At 37.5% G+C, this 20220-nt stretch overlaps 4 protein-coding genes, 1 long non-coding RNA gene and 1 pseudogene across 7 annotated transcripts; 3 read left to right on the forward strand and 3 right to left on the reverse strand.

Moving 5' to 3' along the window:
- Positions 1-460: 460 nt before the first annotated feature.
- On the reverse strand, positions 461-3711 carry LOC111456482 (nitrate regulatory gene2 protein-like). 2 transcript variants are annotated; one of them, XM_023098354.1, is made up of 5 exons: positions 2552-3711; positions 2253-2428; positions 1960-2183; positions 981-1826; positions 461-658 (listed from the first exon to the last, which is right to left on the reverse strand). In XM_023098354.1, the coding sequence occupies exons 1-4, from the start codon at positions 3486-3488 to the stop codon at positions 1007-1009; spliced, it is 2157 nt and encodes a 718-aa protein (XP_022954122.1). In that variant the 5' UTR covers positions 3489-3711; the 3' UTR covers positions 461-658; positions 981-1006. The 2 variants fall into 2 exon arrangements, with proteins under 2 accessions (XP_022954122.1, XP_022954123.1); XM_023098355.1 differs by having other exon boundaries at positions 461-656; positions 978-1826.
- A 1240-nt stretch (positions 3712-4951) lies between these two features.
- LOC111455825 lies at positions 4952-7563 on the reverse strand. The gene is made up of 6 exons (XM_023097444.1): positions 7455-7563; positions 7208-7340; positions 6869-6972; positions 6626-6770; positions 6400-6537; positions 4952-6061 (listed from the first exon to the last, which is right to left on the reverse strand). The coding sequence occupies exons 1-6, from the start codon at positions 7493-7495 to the stop codon at positions 5264-5266; spliced, it is 1359 nt and encodes a 452-aa protein (XP_022953212.1). The 5' UTR covers positions 7496-7563; the 3' UTR covers positions 4952-5263.
- A 1062-nt stretch (positions 7564-8625) lies between these two features.
- LOC111456428 lies at positions 8626-9292 on the forward strand. The gene is made up of 2 exons (XR_002712760.1): positions 8626-9043; positions 9154-9292. It is a non-coding gene; the product is annotated as an uncharacterized LOC111456428 (long non-coding RNA).
- A 316-nt stretch (positions 9293-9608) lies between these two features.
- LOC111456331 lies at positions 9609-11152 on the forward strand (annotated as a pseudogene).
- Positions 11153-11314: 162 nt separating this feature from the next.
- LOC111456426 (G-type lectin S-receptor-like serine/threonine-protein kinase CES101) lies at positions 11315-14471 on the reverse strand. The gene is made up of 7 exons (XM_023098281.1): positions 13294-14471; positions 12882-12989; positions 12595-12803; positions 12314-12524; positions 11999-12236; positions 11777-11927; positions 11315-11695 (listed from the first exon to the last, which is right to left on the reverse strand). The coding sequence occupies exons 1-7, from the start codon at positions 14399-14401 to the stop codon at positions 11348-11350; spliced, it is 2373 nt and encodes a 790-aa protein (XP_022954049.1). The 5' UTR covers positions 14402-14471; the 3' UTR covers positions 11315-11347.
- Positions 14472-17589: 3118 nt separating this feature from the next.
- Positions 17590-19678, forward strand: LOC111456427 (mitochondrial arginine transporter BAC2-like). Of its 2 annotated transcripts, XM_023098283.1 has the most exons (3): positions 17590-17989; positions 18852-19558; positions 19611-19678. In XM_023098283.1, exons 1-2 carry the CDS (start codon positions 17723-17725, stop codon positions 19533-19535), a joined length of 951 nt encoding a protein of 316 aa, XP_022954051.1. In that variant the 5' UTR covers positions 17590-17722; the 3' UTR covers positions 19536-19558; positions 19611-19678. The 2 variants fall into 2 exon arrangements, with proteins under 2 accessions (XP_022954051.1, XP_022954050.1); XM_023098282.1 differs by having other exon boundaries at positions 18852-19678.
- The last annotated feature ends 542 nt before the right edge of the window (positions 19679-20220 follow it).

Below are 20220 nucleotides of genomic sequence, written 5' to 3' on the forward strand. Positions count from 1 at the left end.
GCTTCATAGTTAAACCTTTCCTAGCTCAATCATAGCTTCATAGTTAAACCTTCCAAACGTAGTTTACTAGAGCAATTTTATGTTGAGTGACATGTGAGTGAGGACAAATCAAGTTGGAAAGCCTTATGTTGATCGGTAGGGATAGTTTTCACTCTTAAACAGCAAAGAATAGATAATATGGCCATAGTGAAGATAAATGCCACAGTTATTAGGTACCGAATGCAAATTCCGTGTCATGGGCAATGTCCATAAGAATGATTTGAAGTTTCATAGAAAATACATATATATCATAATAATAATAATAAATTTTCATGTGTCAATGCCTAAAACCCTTCTGCCTCCTCCTACCCTTGACTCAAAGTCTGGCTTCTTCCCTTCAAACAGCATTGTTCACACTAATTCCCAATGCCCAAAAACTAATCCCTTTTTCTCAACTCCAAACCAACTCTTTCTTCTTCTCTTTTCTCTCCTTTCCATTCACACTAATTCCCACTGCCTTTGGCTTCGCCGGCGGCAGCACAGGAGGCTGTCCGGCAGCAGAAAAGGGGCAGTAAAACAAGTGTATTTGCTCGCCGACGAACCCACCCAGATCCTTTCAGCTGTAGAATTCACCAGGGAGATTATAAATGGGTTACTCGGCTCTGCAGCTGCATTAGCTGTGTTGAAATAATAAAGTGAATTAAATGAAACGTAATTGTGGTGCCATGAATCGTGCTCATCAGAATCTTCTCAAACAGAGAAATTTATGAACTTAGAAGATAAAAAAAAAAAAATGGAAATACAGAATTCGCCACTAGAATTGGCTCGAACTATAAGAACCCATTAGAAAAGTGATAACAACCCGATTAGAAAATTAAAAGATGCTATGAACTATATATATATATATATTGTGACTATAATACTATATTTAAATATCATAAAATATAACAGAGAGATTGAAATAAATAAGCAAGAAGAATCAAGAGAAACAGAAACACCTTTTAGCTTGCTTCCTCTCTGTTCATGTTTATGTTCCAACTCGTGCGGTTGTTTGACTCTGTGGCCTGTTGGGTAGTGGCTGTGATATTGATTTTAAGTGCCTATACATGCGTGAACAAGCAAGAGAAAACTCGAACAATGCCCGGAAAAGCTCTGGCAGCTGGTTTTTTAGGCTCCCCAAAGACTTTTCCCTCACATGGAGGCATAGCTTTTGGTGCTCTTCCCTTTCCTCCTCCAACCTTTTCTCCACGGCCTCCACTGCAGCTTGCCGCTCTGCAATGGCGTCTTTATCACCAGTTTCTTCTTGGTTCGCTTCATCGGCATTTGGCGCTCTCCGCTGCACATACTTCTTCTGCCAATCCTTGAATTGCTTACTTTTCCGGGCAAGCTCCTTCTCAGTCTCTTGACATTTTACCTTCAACTTCATCTCTTCCTCCTGGCTTTGCACAATGGTGTTGATCACGGTTGCAAAAGTGAATATGGCGTTTCGTAGGACCTCGTCCGGGAGCTTTTCGAGATGGTCCTGCCAAACATGGAGGAGGCTTTGAATTGGAGGGCTGCGGACCCTTGGAGGAGAAGAAACCTTCTCCTTCAAGCTGCTTTCAGTAGGGATCAGATTCAATCTCAACCAATTTGAGAGAGCCTTAATGTACTCTTTTTGACGGGTTACAAGCTTCTCCAATTGAGAGTGCCACTCCTGCACCACAGCCCAAAGCTGCACCGTGCGCTCATGGTGGTGATCACTTGTTTCCTTTGGCGACTGAGGTATATCCAAAGTTCTCAGAGCAGCCACGGCCTTCAATTGGCCTCCATGGTGGAAATGCATGATTTCCCACATACTAGCCATTCTACAATTCAACCCAGAACTTGGTTAATCTCATCATTGTTGACACACTACCTACTTTTTTCATGTTTTATTTTCAGAACACAATTGTTTTCAAATGGGATCTAAAGTTTTAGAACAGAAGAGCTCAGTATTACCCATTGACAAGCTGAACAAGTTTAGGATACAATTGTTCATCTCGAATCCGGTTGATCTCAGAGACGGTGGAATCCATGGATTGCATGTCCACAATGTATCTGGTGTGCAAATGGCTGACAGTGGCCTTGGCTTTCTCGATTGCTTCAAAATTGGAGCCTTTTTTCTTCAGTTTGTTGAGTGCAGCAACCTTCTTTTGGTACTCAAACTTCATGACTTCGCCTGCCTATTCAAAAAACAGTCAGAACAAGTGATTTTTCATGGCAATACATGAGAAGGATTCAATGTTTATAACCTTCACTTCTTCAAATAGTTTCTTCTCCCAGGCAAGCAATTTATCCAATACAGTGGCATGAGTTTCATGCTCCTCTGTGTCAAAATCATCATTCAAATCATCGTTGTTGGGCAACCCTCTAAATGATCTGTTCCATGTTATAACACGCATCACTCTAGCAGAATGATCGATATGTCCTGAGAGATCAAATTCCAAAAACAAGTCGGAACAGTTTCTCAAGCAATAAATTAAAGTTCTTCTGTTCCCCCAAACGATTGAATGGTTAATTGTAAACTTGATATAGAAATCCAGACGAATACCTCGATTATCGGCAAAATTTGAGTGGAAATGAAGCCGAGTGGCTTCGAGCATCTTCGAAACATCGTGAGCACTTTCAGAGGCTTTAAGAAAATGATCATCAAGCTCCATGAAGATCTGCAGCAGACTAGTATTCCCTTTAACAGCCCTTTTACCCTCGATCGAACATGGAAAACCTACTTGCTTCAACTTCTTCGACGTTTTCCCTGCTGAAGACGACGGCAGTTCTCCGCCGGATTTCTCCACCGCCGCTCTCCGCTCTATCGCTTCCGTATTAGTGCCAAAATCCTCGACGCTGCTCAACGTCGGGGCTGGCATGTTTTCAACTGAGAACAGATAATCGTAGGTCGCATCCTGAGGCGAGGGCGAGTGAGCACGACGGTTTTCGTTCGGAGGTGGAGGCCGATTCAGTGAAGGCGGCAATGGCGGAGGCGGACCGTTTTCTTCTTCCGCAAGCTCCCCAAGGCCGGTTCTACCGCCACGTCCACCGCCTTCTCTATTGCTTCTCCTCCGCAATGGACCAACCGAACATTCAATCTCAAAATCATTCTCATCCACCTCCTCAATAACCGTCTCCACACGCTTCGGTTCAACCTTCGAGGCCTTGATTTCAAACATACTCGTACCGTTCCGAAGCGGCATACCGGGGGAACCAGGAAGCGGAGGCGGCGGCGGAGGCAAACTATTATAAGACGCCGACGCCGCCACAGCTGCCGATTGAGCAACAGCTACACCAGGAAGAGACGACGCAGCTGGCGGTACCTCTCCATGAGCGTAATCGCTCAAAACAGCGCCAGTATTCTTCAACGACATAGCATATGAAGAATGCGCCGCCGCAAAGGCATTCCGAGCAGCGACAGCTTCTTTCATGAACATCTTCCGATCCTTACATCGCGAAACCACTTCCTCATTCTCGATCTTGGATTGTGAACAACCCATCGGAAAACAATATAAAAAAAACTTCTCTGAGAATTGAACATGAAGGTAGCCTGAGCTTTAAGACAAATTTAAGCGAATCAAGATCTACTTTACACTTGAGATGTTCTTCGATGGGCGGAAAAAGCGAAGCGGTTTCTTTCATTTCTTCGTAGCAATTGTTCCTTTAGAGAGAAAAGGCAAAAAGAAGAAAAAGGTCGCACTCGCAGAACAAAATGGAGAGGACGACATCATACGTCGTCGTTTCAAACGCCTTTATACTCCTCTTAATTTTAAATATAAATTAAATAATATAATTAAGGAAAAATATACCTTAGTTGTAAATATTTAATTGGTTTTGGCAACTTAACGCAAGGTTTTTTCTTTTTGATATTCCATTTTGTTATTATCATTGACCCGAATAATTTCTTTTTTTATTTTTTTTATTTTTTTAAATGGCTAATCGAATTTGATTCTTTTCCTATTTAGTTTCACTTTTAAATCAATTTGAAATTACCATAAAGTATTCTTTTAGAAGCTTTACATCGCTAATATATATATATATATATATATATATATATATATATTATAAAATTATTATAAAGTAATCAATTTCTCGATGTGTTTTTTTTTTGTTAAATATAAAAAAATTTCCACGTATCTCCCCAATAACATGATATTATTTTTTTTATTTTATTATCTCAACGTCGGAATTTAACCTAACTTATTTGTAGGTATTAGTTGGTAGGTTATATCCTATTTGAACGTTGTACCCAATTCTATTTCTCATTCATATATTGTCTCAATTCTATTTTTCATTCTTATTTTATTTTTTAATCCATTCACACTTGAGTGGCAGATATTGTGTCACTCGAAATCCCACATTTTTAATATTTTATTTATTACTATTTTAAAACTTAAATTTTACATTAAAAATAATTAATATTTTCATTAACTTTAATATATTATCATTTAATTGGACTATCTAATCTATAACCCGACTGACTTAAATTATCCAATCCAAATTATAAGGGTTGGATTTAGTTAGATTTTTTTTCAATTTGATTGGGTTGAATTTTTTAAAAACAAAAAATGTGGGTTGGTTTGCTGGTAATATCTATTTAGACGAATAACTTAACCGACCTAAAAATAGAGTCACAATTTAAGGAAACCCTACTTTTTAATATTATTAAAAAATGAAGAATATTTGATATTTGAAGGGTATGTGTCGACTATAAACATAATTTTTAAAATAATAAAAAAAAAGACAACTCAATTCTATCCAGCTGGACAACTTCAGAATTTCGAGTTATAACAAAAGGTTTCTCTAACTCAAGTCAGTGTACGTCTGTCATTTAAATTAGGGCATTAATTTTGGATGAAATTGCCTTTTATGTGAATTTCGAAAAAGAAAATGTGGGAAAATAGATTGGACATAAATAATGACAAGGATTTTGATGATTTTGAGGAAGGAGAAAATTTGTCTGTTTGTTTAAGAATAAAGTGGGGGAAGAATAACAGGGAGTGGACCAATCATGAAATCCTTTGAATTAACGACTCCCAATGTTGTCTTCCTTCTTGTCGTAGATTCTCCGACAACCCAATTACTTCATAATCTCTCTGTTCTTGTAACCAAGATTAAAGTTAACTAAAAAAAATGGCTCTGAAAATATCACAATCAACGTGGATCATCATCATCATCATATTACACCCTTTTTACATCAATTTTACTGCCTTTTCTTCAAGCTACACATTGTAATTGCAAGTGTGCAATTGGTCTTGTTCGATTTCGACGTCGTTTACTTCTCTTTGAGCGATGCAAACCGAGCTGCGAGCTGGTCGTAGTCCGGGAGCTTTGGATGAACGTAGGAATTCGCTCTAGCGTGCTTTTTCACTGGCTCGATCGGCTCGGTTCGGGGTGGGGGAAGTGACAATGATTTGGTTGGGACATAAGCGTCCTCAGTTCTTGTGTTTTTGGGCCTTTGAGGTTCGGCATTGTCTTTGTCTTCCTGTCTTGTTTTCTTCTTACTGTATAGCTTCAAAAGCCCATCTAACATCCTTTCCTCATCATCCTCTACACCTTTTTCTTCTCCTGTCATGGCTTCTTTACCTTTGTTTCGACTCGAACTGATCTTTCCTGCACCGTCGGCTGCCGAACCACCAGCATCGTCGATGTTGATGCTCCTTGCAGGCTGTGGTTTCGCATGTCTTCGCCTCACCGATCTCGGTTTCGGCTTCTCTTCTATGGCTGTCTTTGGATCGTTTCGGTTCTCTTCGGTATCGTTTTGAGGTTCCTCTACATTTTCTTCCTTTTTGGTAGGTTTTGTTTTAAGGTAGGGAGGTGTGATAAATCTAAGGTAGAAAGGTTTCTGATCTTCTACTTCATCCTCTGAAACAACACCTTTATGAACATCTTGATCGGTACTACTATCTCCCATCGAGGTTTCGGTCGTGTTGCCTTCACTTCTACTATCGAAGATGGAATCGTCGTCACTATTGTCCTTTTTTCTTGGTGAGTTCGTCGTTCTACCGTACACCGGAACCGAAACGATCTTACTTTTGCTTCGACAGGTGGATGTACTCCGTTCACAATCTAGCTGTGAAGAGAATGACCATTGCAGTAGATAGAACCATCAATAGGATGAAGAGAGATCAACACAAACAGATAAGAAAATGGATCATTTTCATCAACTCCATTCAAGGAGTAAGCCTCGATTAACGGGAGACTGTTCAGAGGCTCTATGGTGTACTTTCGTTCGAGGGGAATGATCATGGGTTTATAAGTAAGGAATACATCTCCATTCGTACGAGACCTTATTGGTGAAACAAAAAACAAAGCCACGAAAACTTATGCTCAAAGTGGATAATATCATACGATTATGGAGAGTCGTGATTCATAAAACAAACAAGATCAGATACGTGGAAACGAACTTACTTCATTTTGTGGAGGAACATACAGTTGCTGTTCCAGAGCTTTGGAATTCCAATCAATGGCGGATTCCTGTGCTATCTCCTGGAGTAGCTGAAGCTTTGTTTCTTTAGTTTGAGCGACTGCCCTCAACTTCTCAACAAGCTAAAAGGAAAAGCAAGAACTAAACAACCATTTAGGATAGTAAAAAGAAGAAACTCCCTCAAACAAGAGAAGGGTTACCAAAAACAACCTCTTTGTTAGTAAATGATCCAAAAGAAGTTCCATATCTCTCAGTGAAGAGACTTCGGAGCACTCGCAATTCAGGCAAGTCGGAGAATCTCGCTGCAGCGTAAATCAACGACGCAACCGCTTCTTTGCATTCGTCGGGGCATTCGCTAGAAGAGAAACATAAACATGGGAAGCACGTTTAAATTCATCTCAACAAATTCAAGTCTGAGAAAGAGAAATGTACTTACAAATCAATGGTATCTACCTCTCCTTATTCAAGACAGAAATGTGCTTGAAGATTGTCCCACAAAACTCATCAATCAGATCATAGCATCTCAAGACATTTTGCTCAACAAGAAACCCTTCAGCCTATTTCACCATTAGCATAAGCACATAGACTAGCGACCAAAACCAGAGAAAATAAACCAAAAATTCTCTTACAATCATCCGAACACAAAGAATTAAGAACAACCACAGAACACAAAAGACATTAAGATTATGTGTTTCTGATAGATTTTACATTTACTAACAAAGAATCAAAGACGAACAGAGATCAAGAATCTAAAACCGAGATTAAGAATCAGATTCGACAAGAAGAACTAACCCTGTTGTAAGCATTGTAATCGAGACGGCTCTTGAGAAGTTCAACAATATCGTTCTTCAAAAACTTGAGAACGACTTTCTTCTTCTTCCGAATTGTATCCAGACGAGTCTTCGTCATCTTGACGCAAGATTTGCTACATTAGAATGAAAAAGGGAAACAGAAATCAGTAAGAAGAACCGCCAGAAAAGTAAGAATCAGAATCAAAATCAATCCGAGAGAAAAAGTTCAACGAAAAGCTGCGAAATACCATTTTGTATAGAACTTCGGCTTGAAGAACATTCTGAACATTTTGATGGCAAAGTAAAATCGACAGGAAACGGAACTTTAGGGGTTAAAATAAGGAAGAAAACTGAAGAATCAGGCAAATGGGGAATCCAAAACCCCAACAACAAGGGAATACAAGAATTTCTAAATTGAAATCGGTAAAAATGCACTAAGAATCTAGACACAAGAAAACCATAAGAACAAGAAAAGAAAGAAGAGAAATAAACCATACGCCAAGAAAGAACAACTCCGAGTGAAGGGGAGTTAAAAAGAAGAGATGAAATGGAACAAATCCACATCCTCCATTGAAAGACCATCACAACATCATCAAAATGATGGCCGAGAAATCAACCAAATGGAAGAACATTATGAACAACATGCACAGAAACGATAATGCAAGAGAAACAGAGAAGCTTCACGACAAAAAACATACACAAAAAACAGTAAACAGAGAGAGATAGAGAGGAAAGAAAATGGCGGAGAAGAATCTGAAATCCGCGAAACAGGCACTCGAAGATCCCAGCTATGGAAGAAGAAGAAGAAGAAGAAGAAGAAGAAGAAGAAGAAGAAGAGGGAGGTGCCACGTCGGACGCTGCCTTTCCATCTAAAATTAAAAACGCGCGGATCCGTACGCTGGGTTGTGAAAAGACCAAAATACCCAAAAGTTAAATAATTTATTTATTTTTTTGTGAAAATTCGTTGGGGACCGTATTCGGCAAGGCCATTTGGAGAAGTAAAATCCAATGTGATAATTAAAAAAAATAATAATAAATAAATAAAATAAAAAGAAAAAGCGAAGGGACGGGAATTTAGCGGGGAAGACAAAACGTGCAGCCGTCCGTTCATAGCTGCCATTCCCTAACCGATTTGTTTGGAATTTTTTCATTATGACAGTTTTGCCCCTATTTAAAATTTCGGCCACAATCTTTTTTATCTGATTTATAAAATAAAATAATGCAGTGTAATTAATTAATATTGGATTATAAATTTTTATTATTTGTCATCTTTATCAACAAATGGTTCTAATATATAAATAATTGTTTTTAAATTTTAAATTGAAGCGTTACAAAATTAAATCCATCCCAAATTATTTTTAATTTCCCGTGTTTTTTTTGTAATTTAATATACAAATTTTTGTTTTTTTTTTAAATAAAAATAAAATAAGGTTTTATCTAAAATAATAATTCACACAGCAATCACGTTCCTATCACGTGCACAATGCGTTGTGGTGTCTATAAATAGCAGCCGATTATAAATCCTTGGCAATCGTTAGACGTCAATTGGCGCGCAGGAGAGATCTCTGTGTGATCTCTTCGACGCGGGAGAGGCAATTTCTCAGCCGTGTCGGCCAAGGAAGGTGAGTCATTTCCTTAGGGTTATGGAAAATTTTAGCGTTGTATTACGATTCCATCTCGGGTATGGTACCATCGTTATCTATGCTATGATTTATAATCTTCCTTTTTTTTTTTTTTTTTTTACCGATTTAAATCGCGGTATGGAGAATCGGTCTTTGTAGGAGGGAAAGCAAAGGCTCTGAAGCATCCCACGGTTGATAAGAAAAATTACGACGAGGTATGCTTTGAATTTGTTGTTTTATGGATCTTTATTTTGGATGCAACTTTTGGGATCGAAGAATTTGAATCTGCATTACTTTTGTTGTTTGCTTGTGTGTTCTTGGGTAGAAATCACGATACTGGATTGTTTGTTCTTGATCGTATACTGGGGTGGGCTTGGGGGCGATATTGGATGGTTTGTTCTTACGCCTTAGGTGGAGTTTGCCATTTAACTAACGAATCGACAAGTCAAATGCCTCTTTTTTTGTCTCAATCTAACAGAATGCGTCTCCACCTTGTGTTGTGCCCAAAGAGAGTTTCTTCATGTTCTTTGCAAATCTGTATTATTTGCTTCTTCTTCCCCACTTGATCATCCCAATTCTACTTATCTTCATCTCGGAACCAGAAGACTAAAGCACAATCACTCCTATCATAACCTGGCTCGGATACCATTTATAACGGTCCAAATCCACCACTAGCAGATATTGTTCTCCTTGGGCTTCCCTCAAGGCTTTTAAAACATGTGTGCTAGGGAGAGGTTTACACACGCTTATAAAAGATGTTTTGTTCTCCTCCCTAACCGATGTGGGATCTTACAATCAAAAACAGCTCTCGGGCCTACTTTGGAGCAGTCGCCAGTGTCTTACTATGCCTCTCTCATTCAATCCTGCATTGTCCAAAAGGCGATAGAGCCTTGAATACAGCTTCACCCTCGTGTATGACAAATGGGTCTCAGATTCGATCTTTACGGCATCTGCAACTCTTTGGCAAAGGCTCATATCTTGTTCGATAGAATTTCCACACGAAATTTGTTTCTTTGGAATGGACCATATGAGGTTGCGATTTCACTTTACCACCAAAATCAAATCTACGTGCTTTTGCCTGATAATTTACCTTCCCATTGCTGCCATGGAAGAGGGAAAGAAGATTCACAAAGATGTATTACGTACTGGGTTGGAGACTGATGTGTTTGTTGGTGCGGCCCTAATTGATAAGTATGCTGAATTCAATTGGGTAGAGACTGCTCGATAGGTGTTTAAAAAAATTGTTGAGGGATGTTGTGTTGGAACACCATGCTTGAAGCTTATTCTCAAAATGGACAATCAGATGATTCCCTTGCTATTTGCAAAGTGATGGCGTTTGTTGGCGTGAATCCCACCGTGAGGATGTTAGAAATCACGACTCTCCACAATAGTATGATATTGTCCACTTTGAGCATAAGCTTTCATGGCTTTGCCTTGGGCTTCCCCAAAAGGCCTCATATCAATAGAGATATATTTTTACTTACAAACCATCCTTCCCTAAATTAGCCAACGTGGGACTCCCTTCCAACAATCCTCAACAGGGGGCATTTGTCATCCCCATCTCAACTTTAGCTGACAGTGTCTTTCTTCCTCAAAGGAAGGAGCTTCATGTTTACTGTTGGAGGCATGGATTTGAATCGAATGACAAGGTGAAAACTTCATTGGTGGATATGTATGCCAAGAATGGCTCTATAAATGTTGCTAGGAGTTTGTTTGAGATGTTGGAGGCAAAGAGGATAGTCTCTTGGAAGAATGCCATGATCACTGGGTATGCAATGCATGGCCATGCGAATGAAGCTTTGGACTCGTTTGAGGAGTTGAATGGAAAAGCTCTACCTGATCTTATTATAACTTTCGTTGGAGTTCTCGTTGCTTGCAGCCGTAGGGCTGCTTGATGAAGGGAAAAAGTACTTCAGATCAGTGGTAAGTAGACAATTGATCAGTCTCTACACTTGTATGATTGATCTCCTTGGTCATTGTGGTCACTTGGAAGAAGCTTACAATCATATTATGGAAATGAGTAGAGCCAGATGCTGGCATCTACGGTCTGTTGCTTCACTCGTTCAAAATACATAGCAATGTGGAGATGGGTGAGCTAGCATTAGGAAGCTGATTGAGCTTGAACCCGATGATGACAGAAACTATGTGGTTTTATCGAATATGTACACGCTCAAAGTGGTAAATGGGAAGGAGTTGCAAGACTAAGGGATCTCATGATGTGTAAGGGATTGTAGAAAAGTATTACTTGTAGTTGGATAGAAGTGAGAAACAAAGTTCATGCCTAGGGAAGTAATCTATGACGAGTTAAAATGGATAGGGGAGTAGATGAACGAAGCTGGATAAGCGCTGCAAATTGGGTACAGTTCCCTGCAACTCACATAACCCAACAATATTTGGTCCAACTAGTTAACGAGATCCATGACTTAACAAGCAAGGAAATATACCCAAATTTAGGAAGGAGATAAATTCTAAAAGCTGTTGATATGAGGACAGTTTGAAGTAAAAACATAGCAGTGGCTTCACCTGGCCACCATCACCGAGACTGACATAGTACTCAATGAACAAATTTCCTGTGGTGGCTGTGCAGGCCGTATGAGCCGCCCACTGTCGACCACCTCCAGTTCAAGCTCCGACGAGTTTGGGTTTTGAGAAATGAAGAATGCAGGCTGCTTGGGAGGTAGAACTTGAGTAGAATCATTGTTAATCATTAGATAAACATCCAGCATCGTCGGCCTGTCTGCCGGTACTTGTTGTACGCACAAAAGACCCACATGGATGCATCTTAGAGCTTTTGGTTTCTGATCAGAGTTGCAAAAATCCGAATCAATCAGCTCTTCTCCTCTCCCATTCACCCACAGCTCCCACGCCTGAACACATTAAGACTATCTTTCATTAGAATTTAATTCACACTTCAAACTAGCAAACACACAACCTTTCTCCCAACTCACATATCCTATGAGATTCAATGGCCGTTCTGTGTCATAATTGTTGTAGTTCTTTTTGCCTGTTATGATCTCCAACAATAATATTCCAAAACTGTACACGTCTGACTTTATCGAGAAAATGCCCTCCATTGCATATTCTGGTGATATATACCCACTACAAACAAATGGAAATATAAGATTCAATAAATGAAAATATATTAGATACATCAAATAAAATTCACTTACTATGTTCCAACCACCCGACTTGTGTTTGCTTCATGCTCGGATGGTTTAAACACCCTAGCCATACCAAAATCTGATATTTTTGCATTCATCTCATCGTCTAGTAAGATATTGCTAACTTTCAAATCTCGATGAATAATTCGTACTCTTGAATAGTAGTGAAGGTAGAGTAGTCCTTGAACTATCCCTTGGATTATGTGAAAACACTTGTCCCAGTCTAATATTAACTTCTTCTCCGAGTCTATATGTATTCCCAACCGTTAAGAGTAAGAAGAAAATATTTAAATGGATGCATAGAGAATAAAAGTAATGACTGACCAAAGAGGAAGGAGTCAAGGCTTTTGTTGGGCATGTACTCATACACCAACAATTTCTCTTCTTTATAAATGCAGCAACCAATCAGCCTAACCAGATTTGTGTGTTGAAGTTTGGCAATCAAAATAGTTTCATTCTTGAACTCCACCAATCCTTGCCCAGAATTCTTCGACAGTCTTTTAATGGCTACTTCTAGGCCATCACCCAAAACTCCCTGTATATATATATCTATTGATTAATAAAAGATCAAATAGTAGTTTAACGTAATCTTTCAGAAAAAATACCTTATAAACAGGCCCAAAACCACCTTGTCCCAGCTTACAGTCCTCTGCAAAATTGTTTGTGGCAGAAACTATGCTTTCGAAGTCGAAGAACTGTAATTCGGGATTCTTTTTTCCATCTCGAATTTGTCTTATCATTATTCCTAGAATGTTGAAACCTTCGGATATAGCACCTATGCCGCGAACCAAACCTTTCTTCATTTTTCTGATAACTGTGGATGAAGATAAAGATTATAATGTTTTCAATTCATAGAAATGTATCCAATGAAAAATGATTAGTATTGATTTACCTTTCAATATTTGTGTCCTCCATTTGACGTAGGACATAAAACAGAGTAGGAGAAATATTGCAGGTATGCTTAGACCGATAGTAACTTGCACCCAAACCGGCAATCCTCCTACACGGACAACAAGTTCACTAGTTAGAAATTAATAACTTCTAGATACATAACTTAAGAAGTTCATGCAGGTTGTTTTTTTTGTTAAGGTACATGATAGACGTTTATGTTACTAGATGACTCGAACCACTCAACCCAAATTATTAAAATTTAAGTTGAGTTAGATTTTTTCGATTTGGATTGAGTTGAGTTTTTGGGAAACTGGTTTGTGGGTTGGAAGTTTTTTTCTTTTTTTCTTTTTTCTTATTGAGTTAGTCCGACCAACTAACAAATAGAGTTGACAATTCAACTTCATCTTAGTTACCTTTGTCATAGCCATAAATCTCACAGCCGCTTCCATCTTGGTTCGCATAACCATAAGCGACGCAATCACAATCAAGAAGGCAAATATTTTCGCATTCAAACATCGTTAGGTTCTCACTTCCATTGTACTTAGAACCCTCTCCCTCCATGTATCCAGAGATCCACCAAAAGGAACTACGCCCACACTCTGCCATTTTCTGCTGATTTCTCCACACGCACCCTTCTTCCATATTGACGAGCGTGCAAATTTCGTAAGAAATTCGATTGTTCATCTCCAAAGTGGCACCATCTGCTAATCTCAACTTGGGTAGAACCACTTCTGATAGTCGATTGAAGCTTGGTGTTCGATCGAATTTGGGGACATAGTAAATGAAATATGTTTCATTCTCATTCGAAACTCGGTTGAAATAGATTTCTTTATAGTAGTCGAGTTCCGATAGATTTTCAAACCAACCGTCTTTCCACTCCCCGCTGCTCCAATACACACCACCCCTAAACAATATCTGTATTTGATTAGTATTGTTTGGATTCATTGCCAGAGCGAAAGCTCCCGATGTAGGAGATTCATCGCTACTCCAAGATGTTAAAGACCAAGCATATCCAGTTTTATGATTGATTCCAAGTTTCATTCCTGGAAGAAGAGTGTCCGTTGGATGATCAAAGCTCTGCCACACCACCCGTTTCACCAACCCATCTTGGTTCAGCTCTTGCAGTACAAAGTCACCGTCATCTTGCAACACGGCACTGCTACTGATTGGCTGTTCGACATCGTAGAGTGGAAAGGAATAGCCATGCCCATCTACTATTTTCAAGCTGCCGTTGGCGTCGATGGTGAGGCTGATCGACGCATAATTGTTGGGAAATGGAGAGTCTCGGTTGGCTATCCATACTGGCTTCTGGTGCTTAGTGTTGTAGGAGATCCCCAAATAAGTGGTATTAAATCCAAGCACAAAGCTGCCGGTGGCTGAAATTAACTGAGACCCAATTGTTAGCTTTTGGCCTTGTGTCAGTGCATTGTGCGGTGTCGACTGGGAGTGGGAAAACTCTGCCAAAAAAAGCACTACAAAGCAGTAGCAGCAGCACAGAAAGCTCTCACTCCCAGTCGCCATTACCGAATTTCTCTTATACTTGTTGATTGGGAGCCCATCTGTGGGTTTTTATCAATTGAGTTCTTGCTTTTGTTAGCATAAAACTGGACTGAATGATATTGCATTTTGCCAATAAAAAACACTTGGAACTTGGACTCAGGGGAGCTAGAAGAACATAAACAATGAATTCAACAATGGCGGGCTTGACCACCCAGGGGAGCTCATTCAAAAGGAAAGGGACTGCTTTAGGAAGAACATGGCATGATTTTATATTATTGTTGACATCATAGAAAGAAAATAGGGTTTGGAGTTGGTTATTTTATTATATGTTTCATCGTCAAAAAAAAAAATTAAAAAATTGGATTTGATTATTAAGAAATTCGTGAATGAGCTTGAGCTTTAGTTTCTTTGAATCTCTATAGTTTGTTCTCGAGATTCCTTTTTTCAACTTGTTGTATTTGTTATTAGGGCTGAGAAATGCGTACTCATAAAAAATGTATCATGCTTGTTGAGACCTAAATTCACGATTGTTCCATTGACTCTACTTTTTTTTCGAGTAGGATTGAATCTATTGTACTTCTCTACACATAGTCTATGCTCAATGCACGTAGTCCCACTAGGCAGGCTTATTAACATACCTTTAGGTCTGACTATGAGCAAGCACATACTCACGTGGTTGAAACCAACGAAAGAGGAATGGAATTGAATAATAACATGGATTCACACGTCCGTCCATAATATAGGTAGAAAAGTAATTCATGAGCAATAAATGTATAAAATGCACGAAGTTCCATATATAAATTCATGGTTCATCATGCACATAATACTCTCATAAATATCATAACTTGAATTCTTTACAAGACGAACATACATGTTTATGACATTTTGAACATAGTAATAATACATTTTATATTATGATATCTCGTATGGCATAAACATAGTCATAATATTATATCGATATTTGAACTTTATGTCAAGATGTCCTGTCGAAAAGTGGGTCACTTTGTTGACATCTTTTATAAAAAACCAAAGAACATTAGAAAAGATCAAATATGTGAAAAGGACGATCCCATGGCTATCAAATGGATAGATAGATGCTTGGAGTTTGTTAAACTTCTTTGGTAAAAAAACTCTTCCAATTCACCCTTGGATGGGATGGGACATAGAGAATGAACAATAAAAAGTTATTCCGTAATAAAAAGTACGTGGTTCTCTATAATTTAGTATTTTTTAAAAAATGTAAATTCTCATTTTTTTGGATCTATATTATTCAAAAAAGATTTACGAGAATCACACAACAACGCACACACTCGATTTAGATAAACATAAAGAACACTCAATCTAGATAAACATAAAAAACATGAGATAGAAAATGCAAGGAGCAAAAATTACAGATATAGCCTCTTATTAGATATACAGTTTAGTAGATTATAAACAGCTTTATCAGATATACCATTTACTTTATATGCCATTTGTCAAATATAACTTTACATTAAGTAAATAGTTTGTCTTGAAACCTCGTGTTTCTAATAAGGAGATTCGAGCGTCCAACTTTCTAATCTTATAAATATTAGGGATAAAGAAAAAGTTATTTGAAAATACAATATTGTGAGGATAAGAAAGGATAATAATATTTTATTTTTATTTTTTTTCAAAAGAAAATGGTATTTTTAAAGACTTTGTTTGCAACTTGAACTTAGTTGCAGTCTTTTAATACATTAAAAATAAATATAGAGAATTTTAAAAGATTAAATATTAAATTATTATTATCTTACTTAAAACATGATAAAATGGGATTAGTGCAATGCTAATTGGCATCTTTCAATTTTTTTTTTTTTTTATTTACAATCTTCATTTTTAGCTACTAATTTAGGGTTTTTTCCCTTTCTAAATTAAGGTTTTATTTTATTTATTTTTATTTACTTTTTAGTCCTTCAAATTCCCTTCTAAATTATTTTGCATCTACTCCCTTTTTAAAATTAGTTTTTGAGGTTATATGCAAAAATGAGTTAATTCAACTAATTTACCATTTAATTCCTTTTTTTACAGTAAAAATTTTAAATTTCACATATATATATATATATATATATATATATATACATACATACATACAGGACATCGAGATATGAGTTAGTTTTGTTTCGATTGGATGAAAGTCCCACATCGACTAATTTAGGGAATGATCATGGATTTATAATCAATGAATACTATCTCTATTGGTACCAGGTCTTTTAGGGAAGCTCAAAGCAAAACCACGAAAGCTTATTGTGCTCAAAGTAGATAATATCATACTATTGTGGAGAGTCGTGCTCGTCTACAGTTACATTTGATTATAAGGTGGACACTCCACACGGTCAATGCCTTACCCATCGAAATTCCTATCTTGGAGTTTTTATTTTTTATTTAAAAAAAAAAACTTTCAAATCAATACATTATTTTCATTTCATAATATTATTTTTATAAAAAAAATGTAAACAAAAATAAAATATAATATTCTACTAATAATTTCTAAAAATCAAATTTTAATATTACAACAAAAATTCACTAAAATATTCTACCAACTTTCTTTTTTCATGTTTTTATAAAAAAAATTCCATATTTTTTTTAAAAGATAATTTCTAAAAATCAAATTTTATTATTATATATATAAAAAAAAATCCAATACAGTATTCTACCAACTTTTTTTTTTGGCATGTTTTTTCATTAAAAAAAATTCCATATTAAAAAAAAAAGATAATTTCTAAAAATCAAAATTTAATATTATAATAAAATTCCAATACAGTATTCTACCAAACTTTTTTTTTTCATGTTTATTTTATAAAAAAAAAATTCCATATTTTTTAAAAAAGATAATTTCTAAAAATCAACAAAAATCGAATTATACTATTCTACCAAAATTCGCATTTTTTTTTATAAAAAAAATTCCATGCTTTTTAAAAAGATAATTTCTAAAAATCTTACACAAAAATCCAATATAATACTCTACCAAAAAAGAGTTATTTATTTATTATTTTTTTATTTTAATTTCAATATAATATTTAATCACCCTAATTTCTAAAAATCAAAATTTAATATTACAACATAATATTTCATACATTAAATATTATTTAATTAAAATCATAGTATCAAAAATTTAATAATAAATAAATAATAATATTTATATAGACGGGAAATATAATCTCCATCTTCGGCCCTACATCTCGTCCTAAAGTTTGTTGGTCGTTGTTGTCTTCATCCTTCTTCTCTCTTCTATCATATAAAGGAAGCAACATTTGTGCCTTCTCTTTCCCTCACCTCTCCACGCAATTCTAATTCCTGCCTTTCTCAATATTGAGCTCCGACATGAACTCCGACAACAATCGAGCTGCTCTTGTAACGGATTTTTGGCCGGAGTTCGTTGCAAGCAGTTGGGGTAAAGAATTTGTCGCCGGCGGGTTCGGTGGCGTCGCCGGCGTTATCTCCGGCCACCCACTAGATACTCTTCGTATCAGGCAACAACAATCCGTTTCTGGGTCTGCTTTCAAAATTTTTCGTAATATCATTGCTAATGATGGCCCCGTCGGTCTTTATAGAGGCATGTCTGCTCCATTCGCCTCTATCACTTTTCAGGTCGGTTTTATGATGTTACGAAATTTGATTTAAGATATAAAAATATTTATGTAATATATTTTGTTTACCGTAGTTAATTTGCAGTATATTTTCTCTTATTTTTAGAAGTTAGTTGATAGCAAATAGGGTCGGACTTCAATATCGAAGAAAGAGAGCTCACTGAATGTACGAGATTAAAACCGAAACCCTAATTTGGAAAACTTAGTTGGGCCGTTTGAAAAAGAACTGAGTTGTAGTCGATAAATTTTTGACAATTTTGTGACAAACGTTGAAACTAGATGATTTCAACGCTTACGATCGGTAGCCAACACCAAAAAATGGTATCGCTCTCAGCTAGTTTTCGTTCGACCGATCTCGGAGTGCCATCGTCGACTTTTTCTCGTGTTTTGAAAAGTTGCCTTCTCTTTCCAATGTCTTAAGATTCCCTCGAGGAACCGTGCTCAAATTTGAATCTTAAAGGAAAGAGAACCTATACCATTGTACATACATTCCACTAAGAAGCAGTGCTCGAACATGAATTTAAAAGGAAACAGAGCCTATACTACTGTACATACGAGATTAAAATCGAAATCCTACATTCCACTGAGAAGCAGTGTTCGGACATGAATTTCAAAGGAGACAGAGCCTATACAAACGGGATTAAAACCGAAACCCTAATTTGGAGACCCTATTTGGGCTCTTTGAAAAAAAAAATCGAGCCACTTTTGTTATGTACAGTTGATAGCTTATATCTTATTTAAACATTATAAACATCGTACTTTGAATCTTATTTCTGTTTCTCATTCTTAACCTACGATCTTTTCTAACGGCGGATTGAGATTCAAGCCCGGACATTGGTTGATGGATGTTTTTGAATTTACAGAACGCGGCCGTGTTTCAAATCTACGCGATTCTTTCTCGAGCATTCACCTCCTCGTCGGCTCAATCCAACGGCGACCCACCAAGCTACAAGGCAGTAGCAATGGGAGGATTTGGCACCGGAGCACTACAGAGCTTCTTCCTAACGCCGGTGGAGCTGGTGAAGATCCGCCTACAATTACAGACATCAACCCAACAACCAATTTCTTCTTCATCATCATCTCACAAAGGCCCATTAAGCGTCGCCAAAAGCATCTACAAAACAGAGGGATTAAGAGGCATTTACAGAGGACTTACCATAACCATGCTCCGAGACGCCCCTGCCCATGCCGTCTATTTCTGGACCTATGAGTGCATGAGGGAGCAGTTTCAACCCGGCTGCCGGAGCTCCGGGGAAGAGAGATTCAGCACGGCGTTGGTCGCCGGAGGGCTCGCCGGAGTTGCCAGCTGGGTTTTTTGTTATCCGTTGGATGTGTTGAAGACAAGAATTCAAGCTCCGACACAAAGGTTGTCGCCGAGGTATAAGGGAATTGTGGATTGTGTTAGCAAGAGTGTTAGGGAAGAGGGTTATAGAGTGCTGTGGCGAGGCCTGGAGACGGCTGTTGCTAGAGCTTTTGTGGTGAATGGGGCCATTTTTAGTGCTTATGGGTTAACTTTGAGGTGTTTATTTAGTAATGGAAGCAATTAGATAGAACAGTAAGGGTTTGATTGCCTACTAACACCCTTTGATTTCTTGTTTTTCATGTTATTGATCACTTTTGTGACATCTAATAACGTAGCAAATATGGGTATGGGTTAGATTTATACGAACTATTTGATATCTAAATGGTCGACGAATAGGGAAGTGTAGTGCTTTGTGTCATAATCACACTCTTGCAACAGTGGGATAACGATTGTGCGACACTTATTGTAGCCCAACGAATAAGTCAACTGTGAGGAATTCGGAGTCTGTAGACAATGTTGGCGTATGCTCGAGTCTCGAGTCTTGAGTCATGTTTGAGAGAATTTGAAAGAAAGTAATGTTATAAGGTGGTATATGCTCGAATCTCGAGTCATGTTTGAGAGAATTTGAAAGAAAGCAATGTTATAAGCTAAAAATGAGTAAGCAACAACGACAACGACTTTGATAACATATAACAGAGGTAGAAAGAAGTGATGACAACTAGTTGTATCCTCTTATAATACATTTGGAGCATTTTAGCTTGGTGAATAGCGTAGACATGATTTTAATGAACGGTCGTACACAAAGTTTATTAGAAGATTGGTCTAAAATTCCTGAAAAATTAGCTTTTTATGATTAAATCGAGAATAATCCTGCAAAAGGTGGATTATTCAGAGTAGGTTCCATGGACAACCGAGATGGAATAGCTGTT

The sequence above is a fragment of the Cucurbita moschata genome, unplaced genomic scaffold (genome assembly GCF_002738365.1).
Source record: "Cucurbita moschata cultivar Rifu unplaced genomic scaffold, Cmos_1.0 Cmo_Scf00018, whole genome shotgun sequence".
Classification (NCBI taxonomy): domain Eukaryota; kingdom Viridiplantae; phylum Streptophyta; class Magnoliopsida; order Cucurbitales; family Cucurbitaceae; genus Cucurbita; species Cucurbita moschata.